The sequence below is a fragment of the Tachysurus vachellii genome, chromosome 8 (genome assembly GCF_030014155.1).
Source record: "Tachysurus vachellii isolate PV-2020 chromosome 8, HZAU_Pvac_v1, whole genome shotgun sequence".
NCBI classification, from domain to species: domain Eukaryota; kingdom Metazoa; phylum Chordata; class Actinopteri; order Siluriformes; family Bagridae; genus Tachysurus; species Tachysurus vachellii.
In genome coordinates this window covers 20,457,310-20,477,024 of record NC_083467.1, presented here as the reverse complement: position 1 = coordinate 20,477,024, position 19,715 = coordinate 20,457,310, and the positions used below count along the sequence as shown (strand labels likewise).

The window sequence follows — 19,715 nt, the reverse complement described above, 5'->3', positions numbered from 1 at the left end:
ATTGATAACCTTGTGAACACTGTTCTACTACCACATTTTATATAATAACCAAGGCCCTTTTTACAAAAACCTTTATGTTGTAGAAATTACAGTGGTCAAAATTAGAGAACAGTAAACACTGTACCACTAAATGAGATTACAACTAAAAAATTTTAAAGTTTGAGGGTTACAGTTGGCCAGAATAAGTAGGATGCATAGAGCTACTTGTTTTGAATGATTTCTGCAGCTGCCGGACATCACTAGTTTTCTCACACTGCTTTGGTGTTATCTTGGTCCACTCTTCTTCCAGTCTCTTCCAGAGTTCTGCAACTGTAGTGAGTTTCTTGGCAATAATGTTGTTGCCAAGAATTTTCCAGAGATTTTCAGTTAAGATTAGATCATGGCCATTTAAGTAGTTCAGTGTTCTTAGATTCAAGGAACTGCTGTACATTTTTCGCCTAGTGACAGGTGGCATTGTCTTTGAAAATTGCAGGCTGATTGGAGATGATTGCAGGGAAGGAACCACATGTTACCGAAGGAGGATCTGATAACCATTTGCATTTATCATGCGATGTAGCTGCATAAGAAGCCCCGCTTTACAAAACATCCCCCAAACCACAACACTTCCTCCTCCATCTTTCACTGATTGTACGTGACCAAACAGCTGCCATCTACCAGTTCCAGCTTCCTTTTTTCCCATGCATATAATCATACTTCTAAATGTATAAATCATTGGCTAGGCCATATCAGTAACCTTGAATATAGGCCAAGATACTGAAAAAGTATAAAATCAGGTACATTGGGTTAGGAAATGTATGAACAGCCAATAGGTGAGTCAGAACACATGGGTAGATCTGTTACCATTTTCGTTAATGTTGTAAACTTTGCTAAAATTAAAATTTGAATTATTTTTCAATTTGTTATTTCTTTAGATATAATAAAAATGAAGGTGCTTTTCATTTGCCTGGTTGCTTTAGTCTTCATAAACTACGGTAGGTTATTTTTCTAATTAGATATTTTGTATAATTGAGTTAAAATGCAGAAATCCTCCAGCTGCTCTTGTATATGGTCTGTTTTAGGTGAGGCTTTGTGGTGTTATGCATGTGTTGGAAAAGGCTGTTCCGTTAGACGAGAGGAATGTGGCTCTCTTTTGCAAAATCCTGTTTGTGCCACCGTCGATGCTCGTAAGAAATTTAACTGAATCGGAAAAAAAAGTCACCTACCTGTCACATGATATTTGGAAATGTATATTTCGTATATGTATATGTTTTAAACGTTACATTTCTATTGTTTTGTTAGCCTTTAATGTCCTGGGGTGTAATATGCTATTCTGTACTAAACTCATTCGTTTGTGGGGATAATAAATTTATCTGTCTTCCAACAGCCACCATTTATATGAAAGGATGCATGAGTGAGTACATCTGTAGGCAGCAACAGCAGGCTCCTGGTACCACTGCTGTCTGCTGCAGTTACAACTACTGCAACTAATAAGAAGGACATCAGCCTCTTTGTGATCATCGCTAGCCAAGAATATAAATAATTTACAGGAATTATTTATATTTCAGACATGTGATGTATTAATTGGATTGTTATGCTAAATCATGAGAATTAAATAAAATAATTAGCTGCAACCGCAAAATATCCAGTTTCTCTTTTTCCTGGAATAAAAGAATTGAATACGACATATTTAATATAAGATGTCTTTATCTAGACATATGGTATAGACAGTGGTGTGCATTGGTGATTATAATCATCATGGTATAGCATTTCTTTGAAAAAATTTAAGGGAGGCACGGTGGCTTAGTGGTTAGCACGTTCGCCTCACACCAACAGGGTCGGGGTTCGATTCACGCCTCCACCTTGTGTGTGTGGAGTTTGCATCTTCTCCCTGTGCCTCGGGGGTTTCCTCCGGGTACTCCGGTTTCCTCCCCGGTCCAAAGACATGCATGGTAGGTTGATTGGCATCTCTGGAAAATTGTCCCTGAGTGAATGAGTATATGTGCCCTGCGATGGGTTGGCACTCCGTCCAGGGTGTATCTGGTGCCTTGATGCCCGATGACGCCTGAGATAGGCACAGGCTCCCCGTGACCCGAGGTAGTTCGGATAAGCGGTAGAAAATGAATGAATGAATGAAAAAATTTTATAGTTTTTCATTGAAAATCTAATACAAATCTGTCTTTTTTAATGAGTCAGTTTTACTTTTCCAGCTTAAAATCAGCAGAGAACGCAGGCCCATTAATGTCCAGTAAGAGATGTGGGCATAATATTATTACATTTGATCTTAAAACCTACTGATTTGTTAAAACTGACATACAAATCAATTTTTTTAACCTGAAATTGACATACAATTGTTGTTTCCTTGGGCTCAGGCAGTACACTAAGATATGCTTGCTTCTCCTGGCGTAATTGAGAGTGACTGAACAAAAGAACACAATTCCGCCGACAGAGCCAGAAATCTGGGAATAGTATAGAATGATGGCTTTACTAGCTTGTTTAGAGGACTTCATCAGTAGGGGGATTACCACCAAATTTCACATGCAGAATGTTTTTCACTAGACTATTTTTCTATTTTCTTTTTTTCAGTGTGCTGTTTGTTGTGTGTGTGTCCAGTGCATAAGGATATTGGGGTGTATTAGGGGTGGTCATAAGGAGCTTGCACTCAATCATATGCAGGAGATTTTAATCTAATCTAATGTTACATCTCCATAATTATAATAACAATAATAATAACTACTCCATAACAGAAGAGGGAAAGATTGCTTTAACTTTTTGTTGGATAATGAACTTGAATGGATGTTTTAAATACGGGAATAAACAATAATGGGAAGCGGTGTAACAGATGCAGTTCAAACACTTCTACACTGAGTAACAGGGGACAGCTGATAAAGCTTTCAAAATACACGTCAGTTTTATCTTAATATGAAAATGTGCTCTTGTAATAACTGACTATGGATCAGGTGTAAACCGTAAGCTTCAGGATTAGTAAACATTGTGAATAGAGGGGTGTTTTTTCTCTATGTAAATACAGGAAGTGTCTCTTATGTTGTGTGTGACGTACAGGTCTAAAGAACATACTACATGTATTACAACAGATATTATTCCAAAAATGGTTCATTATTTATTATTAAAAACTTCACTTAATCAATGAAAAATTGCACTTTTCCGATTTTTATTTTACTAAAATATGAGACTATAGAACATGATACCATACATACATAAATATGTAAATAGTTTAGCTTGTCGCAACATTAAATTGTCTGGCACAATGGTTTAATACTGCCAGGCTGCAGTGAATTATCTGTCAATGTGTTTACACATTGTAGAAATGTGTCAATATTTACTACATAATTGCACGAAAATTATATGTAAACAGAGGTTTGCCAGGTTGTACCATTTTGACCCATAAGAAGTCAATATCTAACACAAGTAGTGTTCAGCTTTGTCAAAATATATCTACATTTTGAGCTGATTTCTCCAGTTACACAGTGGCATATTCTTCCTTCTATTACTAATGTGTTATATCATAAACTCTCACTGCTAGGCTGTTTATTTTGGATTTGTGTAGACACAGGTACAACAGCACCCACAGTAGATAAAAGGAAAATATATAAAACAATATGAAGACACAAAACTGGGGCTGATTTCTTTCCAGTCATTCAATCCAGTCAGTCATTTTAATTCAATTCAATTCAAATGTATTTGTATAGCACTTGTGGGGCACGGTGGCTTAATTTAGTGTTTAGCACATTCACCTCACACCTCCAGGGTTGGGGGTTCGATTCCCCCCGTGTGTGTGGAGTTTGCATGTTCTCCCCGTGCCTCGGGGTTTCCTCCGGGTACTCCGGTTTCCTCCCCCGGTCCAAAGACATGCATGGTAGGTTGATTGGCATCTCTGGAAAATTGTCCGTAGTGTGTGATTGCGTGAGTGAATGAGAGTGTGTGTGTGCCCTGTGATGGGTTGGCACTCCGTCCAGGGTGTATCCTGCCTTGATGCCCGATGACACCTGATATAGGCACAGGCTCCCCGTGACCCGAGGTAGTTCGGATAAGCGGTAGAAAATGAATGAGAGTGTATAGCACTTTAACAATGGACATTTTCTCAAAGAAGCTTTACAGAACATAATAACTATAGTACAAAGGTTTTATATTATACAAAGATTAATGTTATAGAAATGGTTAAGATTAGTGGTGGTCAGTGGTGGCTCAAGTGATTAAGGCTCTGGGTGGAGGATCGTGGTTCAAGCCCCAGCACTGCCAAGCTACAACTGTTGGGCAATTGAGCAAGGCCTCCCCTGCTCCTGTGCTTCAAACCCAAGCTCCTTAGTTGTGATATGCAAAGAAAAGAATTCAACTGTTCTGTAATGTATATGTGGTGATAATAAAGGCTTCTATGCATTCATTCATTAATATCAGACTTATATTTTAATGTGTTTGTATTTATCCCCAATATGCAAACCTGAGTTGACTGAAGCGAGGAAAAACTCCCTTAGATGGAAGAGGAAGAAACCTTGAGAGGAAGCAGATTCAAAAGGGAACTCATCCTCATTTGGGTGACACTGGAGTGTGTGATTATGAATTGTTCTAAACACCGGAAAGTGTTATTATGAATAATGTCCTTTCTATTGTCATATACACTCAATTGTGTATTGAAGACCACATGTAGTAGGCAGTGATAGAGAAGACACGTGAAATAGAATATGAATGGGGTAGATCATCATTAGTTTATCACAAAATCTCTGTTAAACATGTCTAATAGACACAAGAGAGACATGGCTCTGATTCCTAAGGACCTTATGAAATTATGGAGCTTCCTATATCTCTTCATGTGTGTAATACCTTACAGATTTGTTCTTATTATGCTACTGAGACCTAATGATATAATGTTATAAACCATTGCTCAACCTTAACAAATTTCCTTTTTAAACTATTGAGAGATATGTAATATTTGATGATATATAATATTATGAGCAGCCATTGCTGTTTAACGTGAAAGCATTTCTGCTTTGGATTCAAAACAACACTAAACATTTTAGTGAGGCATACTGACATACACTTGATGGCAATAATGGGTTTCCTTTATTTTGTAGATAAAGTTGTTTTTAAAGATAAAATACCTCTAAGTTGAATTATTGTAATTCAATGTAAGTGTGGATGTTTCAGTAGGATCAAAAACATGCTCCAGTTAGTCCAGCACACAGCAGCTAGAGTCCTAACTAGAACAAGATATGATAAGATGATAAGATATGAACACGTCACTCCTATCTTATCCACACTGCATTGGCTCTCAGTCAAATTTCTCATTGATTAGAAAATACTATTACTAAACTTTAAAGCACTTAATGGTCACACACCACAGTACCTGAGTAATCTTTTGTTTTTTTATGTTCCGTCATGTCTACTACGATCAAAAGGTGCAGGCTATTTGCTAGTACCTCAAGTACAAAAGGCTACACCAGGGGTGCAGAGCTTTTTCTTACAGAGCCCCACAGTTATAGAACAGCTTTCCAATTAATGTTCAGGACTCAGACACAATCTCAGTGTCTAAGTCCAGGTTAAAAACACATTTGTTTAGTCTAGCTTTTTTATTAATAGCTTTTCTTAGGTAAAGGAGCAGATCGGCAGGGTTCATGGGCATAGAGCAGCGGTGTCCAATCTTATCCGGAAAGGGCTGGTGTGGGTGCAGGTTTTCATTCCAACCAAGCAGAAGCCACACCAGATTCTATTAAAATCCAAGAACAACTGATTAAACAGGTGGAATCAGGTGTGGCTTCTGCTTGGTTACAATGAAAACCTGCAACCACACCGGCCCTTTGTGGATAAGATTGGACACCGCTGGCATAGAGTGTATGGTGAACTGGGATGTCTGGATGCTGTTGCTTTATCACCCTCTCAAGCCACTCAGGTTTGCTGTCTGTGGAGTGGTGGGACGCTTTATGCCCCAGGAAGCCCTTTAGGCTCTAGATTTTTGTTATGCTGTCATAGCTAGTCTTGTCTGAGTCTCTGTCTGCATTTTGCACATAAAGTACATTGTTCATCACATGATTACAATCATACCTAATAGTTTTTTCTTTCTTACCCTCTCTTTTAACTGTTCATTGTTGTTGACACAATTAACCTGGTCATGTTATTTTGAGGGGGGCACGGTGGTTTAGTGGTTAGCACGTTCGCCTCACACCTCCAGGGTCGGGGTTCGATTCCCACCTCCGCCTTGTGTGTGTGGAGTTTGCGTGTTCTCCCCGTGCCTCGGGGTACTCCGGTTTCCTCCCCCGGTCCAAAGACATGCATGGTAGGTTTCTCTGGAAAATTGTCCGTAGTGTGTGAGTGAATGAGAGTGTGTGTGTGTGTGCCCTGTGATGGGTTGGCACTCCGTCCAGGGTGTATCCTGCCTTGATGCCCGATGACGCCTGAGATAGGCACAGGCTCCTTTTAGAAGGATGAAGGTAGAAGATGAATGAATGTTATTTTGAGAAACATGTTAAATCAATCGCTTATTTATTCATTCAATAATTGCTTTTTTTTATTATTCAAATGTTGTAAATGACACTGTGTGCTGGACTAGCTATCCCAGATTTGATGCCAGTTGATACGGGGCACCACACTCCATATTTTCTCATGATTATTTACTGCTCTGGGCAATTTAGCATAGCCAATCCACCTACCTGCTGGGGGATACAGGAGAGTCTCTATGAATGAAATCTCTATAAACACTGGGAGAAGGCTCATTTTGAATGGCCATAAAGTTGTTGGTGACCTAGACTTCTCACTCATCCACAATAATTTTGTATCCCTCAGTAATGCAACTGCAGATTCAAATAGAATTCATGAAAGAAAATAGAAAATAATTAATATGTAAATACATACAGTACAGTACATATCAATCATGCTAAACACAGCACTTCATGTTGCCAACAGACTTTTTTTTAATAATTTCAAGATATATACCCACCGATTTCTGTACTCTTTTTTGTGTAAATATGCACACTAACTATAACAATACCTCATGTAGACTCATATGTTGCATGATTAATTCTATTCAGAACAAGCATCAGTGTGCAGTGGTAGCTTTGTGGGTAAGTTTTGCAATAGTAACCAGAAGCTTATGAGCATTGCTTTTTTTCTAGCCATATCAGGTCAAGAAGGTATCCAGTACAGGACAATGAGCTCATTCTGCATTTGTGGCTTTCACATGGGGCCCTCTTGTGGTCTACAAACTGAAAGATATGACTGAGGTGGTTTGTTGGGATGAGGGATTCAGGAACAGCCCCATAGTTAGTTGTTCAGTTTACAAAATGCAAGAAAGCCTGCAAGCTCTGCATTTGGATTATATTCTGCCTCACATGTAGATCACATTTATCATGTTATTGCGGTGCGTTCTTGAATTTAACTTTTTTACAACTGTTAACATTCGAACAGCATATTTTTTCTGATCTTTCTACTGTACATATCCACTAACATCAAACCTTTTATATAAATCTATGTTATTATAATTCTGCACACAAACTAGCTCAGTCCCATTAGAGCTATATTTATATTGCCCACAATTAAGCTTAAAATATTTCATGCCTATGGCATGAGAGAAGTTGGCATGAATTTGCATTGTTTTGTTACAGTAAAACAAAGGGAAATCCCCATAATACAGAAATAAACATATAACTATACTGTATGTTGGTCCTTTTTTGCTGTGAATATTCATGATTCAAAAGTTTATTGTTATATACTCAGTAAAACGAGCAGTTAAAGGGTACAGTGGGGCTGTGGGGCTTTACTAAGACAATTGCAGTAAACTTGCACAATGAAAAAAACATTATTCAGATTATATAAGTATCACAGAATATAATCCAAATCAGAATATCTAATGGCGAGTTCAAAACTAAGCTGTGTTGGTTTCCAGATGTTTCTGTCTGTTCTAAGTTATTAATATAGGCTTCAATAAATATTAAATAATAGCATGCAAAGGCATCTGCCCTAGTGGAAGCCAAAGTAGCTTCATAAATATTACTTCTTCCTCTGTGGTTTAGAAACTATTACGTGGTTTATTGTGTTAAAATTATCCTTCAGTGGCACAGCTCTGTGCTTTAGTGTTGATTTGTCAGTACTTAAAAGACTTTTTTTGTAGACCAAACTGTAAACTAGTGTCACTTTAATGACTTCCAAACACATTTCCCACAGTAACAGACAAAGCTTTCAGTATCACATTAATTGTTGCCACATGCAGACTGTGTATATCACGTAATGGCTAAAGCTAAACAAATGTATCTTATCAATAGCAGGGATGTAGATTAAATTGGTTTTGATCTCTGTGATGGTCTTGAAGAAATAATATTTAAAATTTAATCATTAAAATTACTATTTTTACAGGAAACATTTCAAACATTCCTTGCCAGAAGTTGAAATAAAGTAAAGTAAGCTATAGGCAATATATTTCCAAGACATTGGAAGTGTATTTATTTATTTTTTCCTCGCAGCAGGTTATTTTAAATTATTAGAATTGCATGTGTTAACTGCTGGATTTCATATACCTAAAATCATTAAAAAAAGTTACAGACGCTAATCTTTTCCCTCACTCTGATATGATTAACTATTCAGAATTTTACATTATAAGTTGGCTACAGTGAATTGTTATGGCTTGGGAACCAAGAAACCCTGCTGAAGACCTGTAGAGAGTTGCTGGTGCAGCACAACTCTTGAAGCACCCTTCCTCCAACCATCTGCTCTCCTGCTGGGGCAGTTAAGGGCTTGCCGCTCTGTCTCCAAGGCAACACCCGTGTTCCCCAGTTCCATAATAATCTGAAGTGTGCTACCAGGTTTTACACATGTTTCTGCTTGTAGCTTCACCATAGCTAGTGGGACAGAAAAAACAGGGCAGTGAGGCCTACTTGATGTTATAAGAGACTCATGACTGACCTGTTTGCCCCACCTACTTCTGAGGATAGAGTCGAGTAGAAGAGCCGAGCTCTGCCCAACCCCCACTGCCTCGTACCCCTGCCCCCCAACACTCTCTCTTACACGCCAAACAAAGCAAAGGTAGGAAACATTCCCTTTGTCTGTTATGGACCATAGGTAAGCAAAGCATGGTGGTCATTTTTTTCTTATTATTTAAGTTACATTTAAATTTCTTGTGCTTGCACTTTACATCTATATGTAGCTCACATCCCCTATAGTGTGTAAACCTGTCTGTACATTTCTAAAATGAATTATTCATAAGCAAGTGGTAAGAAGAGAGCAAAATGAAAAATGTAGTCTTTATATAAAAGTAGGAATAACTACAGTGATATGCACTGATTAGTGAGATGCACTGACTAAGCTTATCAATTAATAATTAAGAATAATTAATTTATTATTATTAATAAATAATTACAAATAAATAAATAGCAATTAATTAATAATAGGTGCACCTGCCCTTTGTTTCTGACATGTGAATGTAAATGTGACAATGTGGCTTGTGACATTAGATTCTGTAACACATACACTGGCCCAGTGACATGGGTTAGCAGCTGTTTTTTAACCAATAAACTACCTGGCATCCAGAAAATTACTTTGGAGGTTTGTCTGTGGTGTCTGCATACAGCAGATGTTTTGAGTATAGAAGTCTGTTTTCTTGTTGAAACCAGCATGGGTAGCAATAAACACACCACAAAACAGACCACACTATTTACTATTTAGCTGTATTTGTCTGCCTCAGTGTTCCTGTATAAACTTGCACAAAAATGTGAGCAAGAGACAAACACTCTTTCAAAGAGGCTTGCATTTCACGTTAAATTATCGGTGGTACGTAGTCAATAACCATTGGAACACGCATGCTATATTAACAAAAAGACTTATTGTAAAACGGTTGGCAGGGAGATTGAGTCGAGAATGTGTCAGCACTATTGTAGCTGTTCGGGAAAATCTCCTCCCCTGTAGTTCTAGATATTTCTCAGCATGACACATTTTCCTCATCTATTATAATTAGAATTATATTTTATATTATAACATAATTTAAAAAATAGTACTCAAATAAACTCATAGACATCCTTATCACAAACCATTATTCATATCACTATAATATATCCATAAATGCTACGATATATCTTCGGAATATATTCATGTTCAACTAGCTTAGGTAACTACCAAAAGATGTGCCTACTTTGTTGGGCTTGCGATTTCATTAAGCTCCAGTTAAATCCAAAATACTTTTACTATAATAAAAAAGAGGATTGCATCTGATAAGTAGATTTTATCACTTGCTTTAAATAGTAAGCTTATTATCTTTAGCTAAAGTACCAGTACATGACCATTTCACACATTTCCTATTATAAGTGATCTGCTAAAAGCCCATTAGTCAGACATCATGTATTCAAATTCAGTCATCGACTTACTTTTGTTCTGAGCCTTTTTGACTTGATTTACACCTTGGGGAATGTCTATACAATATATTTTACAATAACATGACTGACAACCTTCATGATGCAATGCCCTTATGTAAGTGCACAAGACCAAAAAACTGTGGAATGAGAAATATAACTACTAGGAAGAGAGTAGGAGCAGGAAAGCTGCCCCTGCCCCCAGTCACTTCATTCTTTGAAAAAGTGCTACGAGGAAGGATATCAAATATCAATGACTTCCGACCATGTTTTTCTGCAGGAAGAAAGGAAGTTGTTTAGTAACATTTCAAATGGTGAACACGTGCAACTGGTGTGTTGTAACAGCAACTCATTGTCCGACAGCGCAGCTGAATTTTAACAAAGCCTACACTACGAAAACGTGTTGCATATCATAAGGACCTGCTTCACTTCCTAAATATATCTTCTTTGTAGTCTGTTTATCAAAGGTGGTAAGCAGTTAAAATTGAAATAAAGAACACGGACACGTCTGTGTGGCTTCATTAATTTCATCAAAAACTGAAAAAACAATTATAGAAAAAAAAGGAGAAGAAATTTCATTGGATTTTTTTACTTGTTTCTTGGCCCAATGTTTGGCCCAGCGCATTTATTTAATTCAATTCAATTCAAATTTATTTGTATGGCACTTTTTTACAATTTAACAATGTCTCAAAGTAGCTTTGCAGAACATAAACATAAAACAAAAAGTTATTATGAAGAATAATATAAAGATTAATATAATACATTAATTAATATAATACATTAATATTAGATATATTTAAATGTGTTTGTATTTATCCCCAGTGAGCAAGTCTGAGGTGACTCAGGCGACTGTGGTGAGGAAAAATGGTATGGTAACGAATGGTAAAGGAAGAAACCTTGAGAGGAACCAGACTCAAAGGGGAACCTCATCCTCATGTGGGTGACACTGGAGGGTGTGATTATAAATATACAGTCCAGCAAATGTTGTATTGATATTGGTATATTCTGCTGAATGACTATTCTCATAGTGGTTAAGGTGTTGGACTACTAACCAGAAGGTCATGAGTTCGAGTCCCAGGTCCACCAAGCCACCACTGCTGGGCCCCTGAGCAAGGCCCTTAACACTCAGTTGTATAAATTGAAATAAAAATTTAAGTCACTCTGGATAAGGGTGTCTGCTAAATGTAAACACCCTATTAACACCAGGTTCCCTAAAATGTATACATACATGCATTATATTATGTCCAACATTAACAATATAGATGCTGATTGTAACTCATCTGTCGTGATGGACAGTCCCTATGCCCCTCTCTACCATGTTCATCACTTGAAGGTGACTACCATAAACTAGATATTTATATAATGGACAACATTGATGTAAGAGTGCGTCACTGGAATGAGTTTATAAGGTCACACATTGCTGCAGAGTTGAGAACAAGCCTGCCCATGCAAAACTTTCAACCAAACAGTGATTCTTAAGGATGATTAACATACCTTGCCACTAAGATCTGTAGAGACTAAACATCACTAAAATGGATCAACAAGGTAGGCGTGAATAAAAGATAATTTTTGTGTTTAAAAATTCCAGTAATACAGCAGGATGTCTGTGATGTGCATTTCTATGTAGGTGCAACTGAACTAGATAGAAGGTGGGTGTGGATCTTCTTTTACTTACCTTTATGTTTATATGTCAAATATATGATTATTTTTATGTAGTTAATTATTATATTCTGAATTCTCCTGACTTTACGCTTTTTATATTTAATTTTATATTTTTAGTGACTGGAATTTATTTCAGCAGTATATATATTTTATCTGAAAGTGTGGAAGTAGTGTAACTTAAAAAAAAAAAACATATGTACATAATTGGATTCAGAGTAAAACTTTAAGGATCTTTACATTTCCAGCAGACACCCTTATATCCAGAGCAACTTACATTATCTCATTTTTATACAATTGAGGGTTAATGGCCTCACAACCTTCTGAGTGATAGCCCAACACCTTAACCACTATACCTCATGCTCTCATGCTCTCTCTCTCTCTCTCTCTCTCTCTCTCTCTATATATATATATATATATATATATATATATATATATATATATATATATATATATAAAATACACACACACACATATATATACAGAGAGAGAGAGAGAGAGAGAGAGAGAGAGAGAGGGAGGGAGAGAGAGGATATATTTTTATTTATACATCTTTATACATTTAGATGTACTTTACACTGACAATGAAAGGTGCAGGTTAGTATAATTTTTCCTGAAAATAAAGTGAAGAACAGGTGGGGTTTGAGACTTTAGGGACCCTAGAGGAAGAGGAGGAAGGGATTGGGAAAGATAGAAAAAGGAGGGAGGAGGAGGAGGCGAAGGAGGAGGAAAAGCAATTTGGGGCTCCTCTTTTGTCCAGGCTTATTTAGAGCCCCGTCGGTGAGGGGAGAAACAGCACATGGACCTAATCTGAACGGTTTAACAAGGACTGAGCATTTGGTTGGAAGTTTTGAAGGGGAATAATGTGGTAACCCTTTTACAGACTAAGCGAATAAACAAAGGAGAAGCGAGAGGATCAAGTCTATCGTTGACGGTACGGTGTCTTTCTAACCATACAGAGTTCAGTCGTGTTGCTAGCTTTAGCTTTGAATTGTGTGGCATGGAACAAGTTAACAGATAATAACCTGTGATGTTAAAATGCCACTGTTTGTTTCTGTCGGTCTGGGAGATTGTGTGAGTGAAAAATGTCAGATGGAGAGAAATATCTTTGTTTTTGAGGTGAAATGTCGTGAGGGAGCAAAAAGCGCGTTCATTCCTAAAGGGAGAGAACAATAGTAAAGTCGGCGTTCAGTGTGGTTTGGTCATGAGCTGTGATATTACAGCAGTTTGTCTTTAAATCTTTAACGCTTTGTTGTTGTTTATAAGAGAAGGAAGGTGATTTCTCTGAACCGGATGTGTTAAACATTATGTGGAAAAAGTTTAGTGTTTAATAGATGAAGAGAGAGAGATGGGAGAGAGAGAGAGAGAGAGAGAAGGGGGGGGGGAGAGGAAGATAGAAAGAGAACGAGAGAAGGAGAGAGAGAGAGACACGTTGCACGCCACATTTTACTCCTAATGGAAGAAACATCTCTTGAGAAGCCACAGTTTATAAAAAAGGGTTGAATTTTATTTCAAAAATTGAAATTTTTTTTTTTATATAAAACTTATTCGTTTCATCTAAAGAATTTGTTCACAAGTTAAACAGCATGTTTAAAGATATTTCTAGACCATCATGAAGTAACCTCTTCATCGTGTTAGGCAAGTGCTTTTTTTACTTCTTCATATTTTTGGTGGTCTAAACACGATTATTAGTGTTTATCCTCTTTACCTAAGATAGAAGGTTAGTCTGGAAGGTTTATTGTCGTTTACCAACATTTTCTAACCATCTTTACTTCTTATTGAGGGCTCTGGGTTTACTGATGGAAGCTTCGCGAATCGTTCTGAGTGAGTCGACTCGCAAGAATCACTGATCAGGACCTTGTCTAATTGACATCTTTTTCCAATTAAGTTTTTTAACACACTCATGCTTTGCTTGTAGAACTCCGATTGTCAAAGTCTTTGTGGTTATACAGTAGCAGTTAAACCAGATTGTGGTATGTGTGGTCTTTCCTAGGCCAATTATGTCATGTAGATGATTCTGTCCTTGGTAATAAAAATGAGTTTTGTAGGTCTATGAAAGAAATTTGTCTAAAATCTTGACACAGGGTTCATATTTCTGGATGTTGCTGTTTGGTAAAACGGAGAAGTGTATGTATATATGTAATAATAATAATATGTATATTATGTATATATGTGTGTGCGTATATATTTTATTAGTTCATCCTGGTAGCTTGAAAGAATCATCTTGGACTTGACCTGAATCTAGGGTGGTTATTTGGATCATATGGCAACTTTTTGGAACGTATCTAACATGTTCTATACAGCAAGGAGCAGTGATTTTAAAGGTCTATATATAGTTTTATACATACCTCTTTTGAAGAGTCAAAACAAATACCAATTTTGTCCTGGTAGAAAGAATCAAGTCAGGGTGAGTCGTTTTGGACAGGAATACTTTTGGGCTTGAGAGTTAACTGCTCTCCCAGATGTCTCACAATGCCGCCCTGTTACTGTGTTGCTCACTGAGCGTAATGGCTGTCATGCTTGGGTTTTGCAGGACTCCTATGTGGAGTGTTAGACTCATGGATATTTGAAACAGTGCTGTGTTCATTCCCTTGAGGAATTTGGGGAATTTGGATTCAGATGTGCCTCAAATTCAGCTTAAAACATTCCAGTTACATAATGGAAGATGACAATCTTTCTAGCTTATGTTTTAACTGTTGGTGACTTTACACTTTGCTTATAAACTACATATTTTAAAGGTCTCAGAGAAGCAGAGAAGGCTCCTGAACATCACACCTTTTGTTTCTTCTAGTTGTTGTGGGAGTTTTGGAGCTGTGTAATCATAAATGTTCCTTAATGTGTCTTAATTTGTCCTCCATACCATGAATTGTTTGGTAATATGCTTTTGTCCTCCCAGACCTGATTCTCTTCATTCTTTTGGGGGTGAGTCTCATGCCAATGATTGGCATTTAGAGCCAGCTGAACAGGGTGTAACTCTGGAAATGTTGAACTTCGAGTGTGTGTGCGTGTCACAACTGGCTCATTGTAGAGCAGTTGCCAAGTGGATGCGCCCTTCTGGCTATACCTACAAATTGTTGTAATTTGGTGCATGTGTGTGGTGGTGGTGGTGGTATCGGGCACATGTAGTGTCAGAGCTCACAAAGACTCTACTGTAGGGGAGCTGCATCTCATAAAGCTCCTCCATGCATGCTGTGCAAGTTGTAGATTTACCATCGCCTGCAGCTATTTCCATTGCTTTCAGATATTTAAAAGAAACACATTGAGGTACATAGATGGATTTACACCTTTACCTGTATTTTGCTGTATACTAAACAGACTTTTGAGTCAGTTTTTGGCACCAGAGTAATTTGTAATAAACTGAGCCTTTGCAGTCTGTCAGCCTGCCATGTACATACTCTGACATGCTGTTGCATGCATTGGGAGATGAAGACATTCCTACTTCTGGAGTATTCTAAAGCCTGGCACTAGTTAAAAGCTCTCAAGTGAAGGAATATAGCTGAAGGGTATTTGTTGAGAAAAGGCTTAAGAATAGCTGTGTTTGTGGTGGGTGGAGAGGGTGGACTTGATGTCTGGTGTTAGTTACACAAGCAGTTTTAACAGCCCAAGCCAATGTTTGCTAAGGTTTTCAGTTGACTAGGTTGTTCTGAATGTCATGCAAATCCAAGCCACTGACCCCAGTGTTATAATCTTAAAACTTTTTATCCAGACTTTATTAGTTTATTGTTTGAGCTGGGAAACAGCCCAGGAAATTGCACTTCACATAGAAGCGTGTTTTCCTGTTTCTCTCTTTGACCCCGTACACCAGCTGAGCTTTTTTCAGTATGGTCTGTCAAACAAACTGGCTATTTTGAACTTCTTTTAGTAGGTAGGTGATAACCCACATTGTTCAGAAGGCACTAAAAAAAGCAAATGGCCCAAGGGCCATTTCACGATACCTTTACTACCCTTCAGCACGTTTCTTTACACGTTTTATATTTGAGTGGTTCACTGATTCTCTACTATTATTGCTGGCTACGATGTAGAAGGCTCCATTTACTTTTGTTCATAAATTAGCACAATCTTTTTTTTTTCCTCTAAAAAGAGCAGTAAAATTATTTTGCCTAAATTAAACCTGTCTACAAATCATAGTGCCTTCTTATTCCACCTGATTCCATCTGATTCAGGAAAGGCCACAGAAAATTTGTTTAAAAACTTATTTAACACAGTCACATAATCAGTGTTGGAGAAACTGTTGTGTGAATGTAATGTTTCAACCTTTTCACAGTATCATGGTGGCTCCATCTAGTGGCCAAAGATTGTTTGACATTTTGGCCAGTCATTGTTCTGAAATATTAAACCCTTAGCTTTACTGACTCTGTCCATTTCTGTATACTTTGTTTTGCCTGCTCTGAGAGCTGATATTCAGGGCAACTGCATTCAGTGTATAGGCACCGTTTGTCCTTTTGAAACTTCTGAATGCGTCTGCTGTAATTAAGATGACAAGTTTCTGGTACTAACTGGGTACTCTGTGGTTCTTAATAGCTTGATGAGGAGCTGTGAGAGAGTAAACTATGGACTGGTGATAATTCTAAAAGCTGGCCTTGGGGGGAAAAAATGGTGTAGTTTATGCTTGTCTGCTGCTATATACAGGTGCTAATATTTTCTTTTCTTTTTTTTTTTTAACAGTACTGACCAGCGCACTGTAGCAGTGACATCATGAGTTGGAGTTTTCTGACACGTCTTCTGGAGGAGATCTCCAACCATTCAACGTTTGTGGGCAAGCTGTGGCTTACGTTGCTGATTGTGTTTCGGATCGTACTGACCGTGGTGGGCGGTGAATCAATATACTATGATGAACAGAGCAAGTTTGTATGCAATACACATCAACCTGGTTGCGAAAATGTGTGCTACGATGCGTTTGCACCGCTCTCGCATGTTAGGTTCTGGGTTTTCCAGATCATCATGATCACCACACCCACCATTCTGTACCTTGGCTTTGCCATGCACAAGATTGCACGTATGGAAGACACTGATTACAGTTCACGTGGCAGGCGCAAACACATGCCTGTTGTAAATCGGAGCGCCAACCGTGATTACGAGGAGGCCGAGGACAACGGCGAGGAGGACCCCATGATCTCTGAGGAGATTGAGCCAGAGAAGGAGAAAGAAAAGGAGAAAGAAATAAGGAAGAAACACGATGGACGGAGACGCATAAAGCGGGACGGCCTGTTGAAGGTGTACGTGATGCAGCTTCTCTCACGTGTGGCTTTCGAGGTGGCCTTCCTTTTCGGCCAGTACGTGCTGTATGGGTTCGAGGTGGCACCATCGTACGTGTGCACACGTAGCCCATGCCCACACACTGTGGATTGCTTTGTTTCACGACCCACTGAGAAAACTATCTTTCTGCTTATTATGTATGCTGTGAGCAGCCTCTGCCTGCTGCTGACTTTGCTTGAAATCTTGCACCTAGGCATCAGTGGTATCCGTGATGTGTTCCATAACCGTGCGCAGCGCCAACATCACCATCAACTATCCTTGACTAATTCACGGTCCGTGGTCTGCACACGTCACATGCCGTCAGCACCCCCTGGGTACCACACGGCCCTGAAGAAGGATTCTGGCAAGGCAGGTGCAAGAGGTGAATACAATCTGGGGGACTTGGGACGTCAGGCTCTGGGTGATGAGGCGTCCTCGCGAGAGATAGAGCGCCTGCGACGGCACCTAAAACTAGCACAGCAGCACCTGGACCTGGCGTACCAGAGTGAGGAGGGCAGTCCAGTGCGAAGCGGCAGCCCAGAGTCCAACGGCACAGCCGCTGAGCAGAACCGCCTCAACTTTGAGAAACAAGAGAAGCAGGCCAGTTCCTGTGAGAAAGGTAAACTTATCTATACAATAAGTTTTTACAACTGGTATCTCTGGTTCCTATTGAACAAACTAATGCCCTTATCCAGAGTAAAATAGGACATAAAATTCACTCAATAAATGATGTTTCCCCATTGATGCAGCTATTCCAAAGACAAACTTCAAATTGGTGGTATGTTAAAACATAGACTTCATCTGTGTTGTGTTATAAATGTAGAGGAAAAACTATCCAGTCTGTTATAGCACGATTGAGCCTTATATGCATTAGAGAACAGATTAATGAATAAGAAATCTACAGATTTCAAACCTTGAGTGTGATGAACTTGAGTTGTAGTTATGTAAAAGGCAGCAATTAAATTATTTTTAAGACAATTATCATGTACAGACCACACTGTCTCTCTCACACACACACACACACACACACACACACACACACACCCTTTTAAAATTTATTTTATGTCTTTCAGGGATTAGAGCCTGAGTTCTGAGCCAGCATTTCGAATCTGTTCTTTTTCCTACCGAAACAACATGGAGGAAGGGCCTCTATGAAGATGGACATCGTGTGTATGTGTGTGTGTGTGTGTGTGTGTGTGTGTGAGAGCGTGCGCATGCACGCAGGATCTTTGCTAAGGCAGCACAACACCGAGCATGCTGGAGAGCAATAAGTACAGCATGTGCAGTATTATGGAAGGACGTCATGTCGGCCTCTGAGAAGATCTACGCAGCCAGTGATGCTTAAGGAACTGTCTGCCTGACACCCCAGAGTACACCGCGGCAAATAAAACCTTTTCTTTCTGTAGCTGACTGAGCAGTTTTTGTGTGTTTATAGATACCAAGAAAAGATCCGTATGTTTAAAGCGCTTCTTACGAAGTGTCAAGGGTTGCATCTCAAAAATGCCTTACTTTTTTTTTTTTTTTTTTTTTGGTTTTTTTTTTTTTTTTTTTAATATATTAAAAAACTGGAGTTTACATATTTCGTTGTCATTCCAAAAAGCAATGGATGAGCCAGTGTTAAATCACACTATCCCTTTTGGATAGTTTAGGTACAAAATTAGGTTTTGTGTTTAAGTAGTGATCTGTAATTAGTAACTGCGTGTATATGTGAACCAGTATCATCAAAGGGCTTGTTACTATCAAAAATAGATTTTTGTTGTTGTTTTTACTCTGTTTAGGTTTTGATTTGTAGATTTTTGTCGGGGAAGTTTGGTTCTTCCTGTAGGACATACTGTAGGATATACCACAGACCTGTGCATAAAGTTCCCAAGAAGGCCTTCTGGTCTTGAATCATCTTTATTCATTATAGACTCAACTTGTATCAAAGACAATTCTCGTTGGTTTATACGGTACCTGTCAAAAGTTTTGACCCACCCAATCCCTGTTCTTTTTTTTTCTCTCCTCTTTTCTTTTCTTTTTTTTTTTTTTTTTGTTGAGAAAAATAATGAACACACCAAAACTGTTGGCTACCTCATATGGGGGCAAGCAATGAACAAACGTTGTATAGAACTTTTTATATTTATTCAGAGTAGCCTTGATAACAGCTTTGTTTAGCAGATTCATTAGATAGCCGTCACTTTCTGATTTTCCTAGTAAGAAAAAGATTCCTCTCTGGAAGCAATGGTCTTTCACATTTAAAATTCATTTACATAGGCATCAACACATAATACATACCTACATAGGCATCAACACAATTATTAATATTTTCTGCAAAGCACATTTAAACCAAAAGCTTTATGATGATGAGAATTGGGTGTGTCCAAGCATTTGACTGGTATTAAAGAGCATCTGGGAGTAATTTTGACTGTTCACCTGCAGGATCCAAGTGATCTTAATCAATAGGTAATCACACTGACCTAAGACCGGCACTGTTTTAGACATGTTTTGTGTTAGGCATTC

At 38.3% G+C, this 19,715-nt stretch overlaps 1 protein-coding gene and 1 long non-coding RNA gene across 3 annotated transcripts; both read left to right on the top strand.

Annotated features, from left to right (window-relative positions):
* Nucleotides 1-834: 834 nt before the first annotated feature.
* LOC132850707 (uncharacterized) lies at nucleotides 835-1,618 on the top strand. Its single transcript, XR_009648993.1, has 3 exons — nucleotides 835-971; nucleotides 1,059-1,163; nucleotides 1,364-1,618. It is a non-coding gene; the product is annotated as an uncharacterized LOC132850707 (long non-coding RNA).
* Nucleotides 1,619-12,719: 11,101 nt separating this feature from the next.
* Nucleotides 12,720-18,727, top strand: gjc4b (gap junction protein gamma 4b). 2 transcript variants are annotated; one of them, XM_060876844.1, is made up of 3 exons: nucleotides 12,720-12,915; nucleotides 16,647-17,835; nucleotides 18,290-18,727. In XM_060876844.1, the coding sequence occupies exons 2-3, from the start codon at nucleotides 16,677-16,679 to the stop codon at nucleotides 18,301-18,303; spliced, it is 1,173 nt and encodes a 390-aa protein (XP_060732827.1). In that variant the 5' UTR covers nucleotides 12,720-12,915; nucleotides 16,647-16,676; the 3' UTR covers nucleotides 18,304-18,727. The 2 variants fall into 2 exon arrangements, with proteins under 2 accessions (XP_060732827.1, XP_060732828.1); XM_060876845.1 differs by lacking the exon at nucleotides 12,720-12,915 and adding an exon at nucleotides 13,545-13,619.
* Nucleotides 18,728-19,715: the final 988 nt, after the last annotated feature.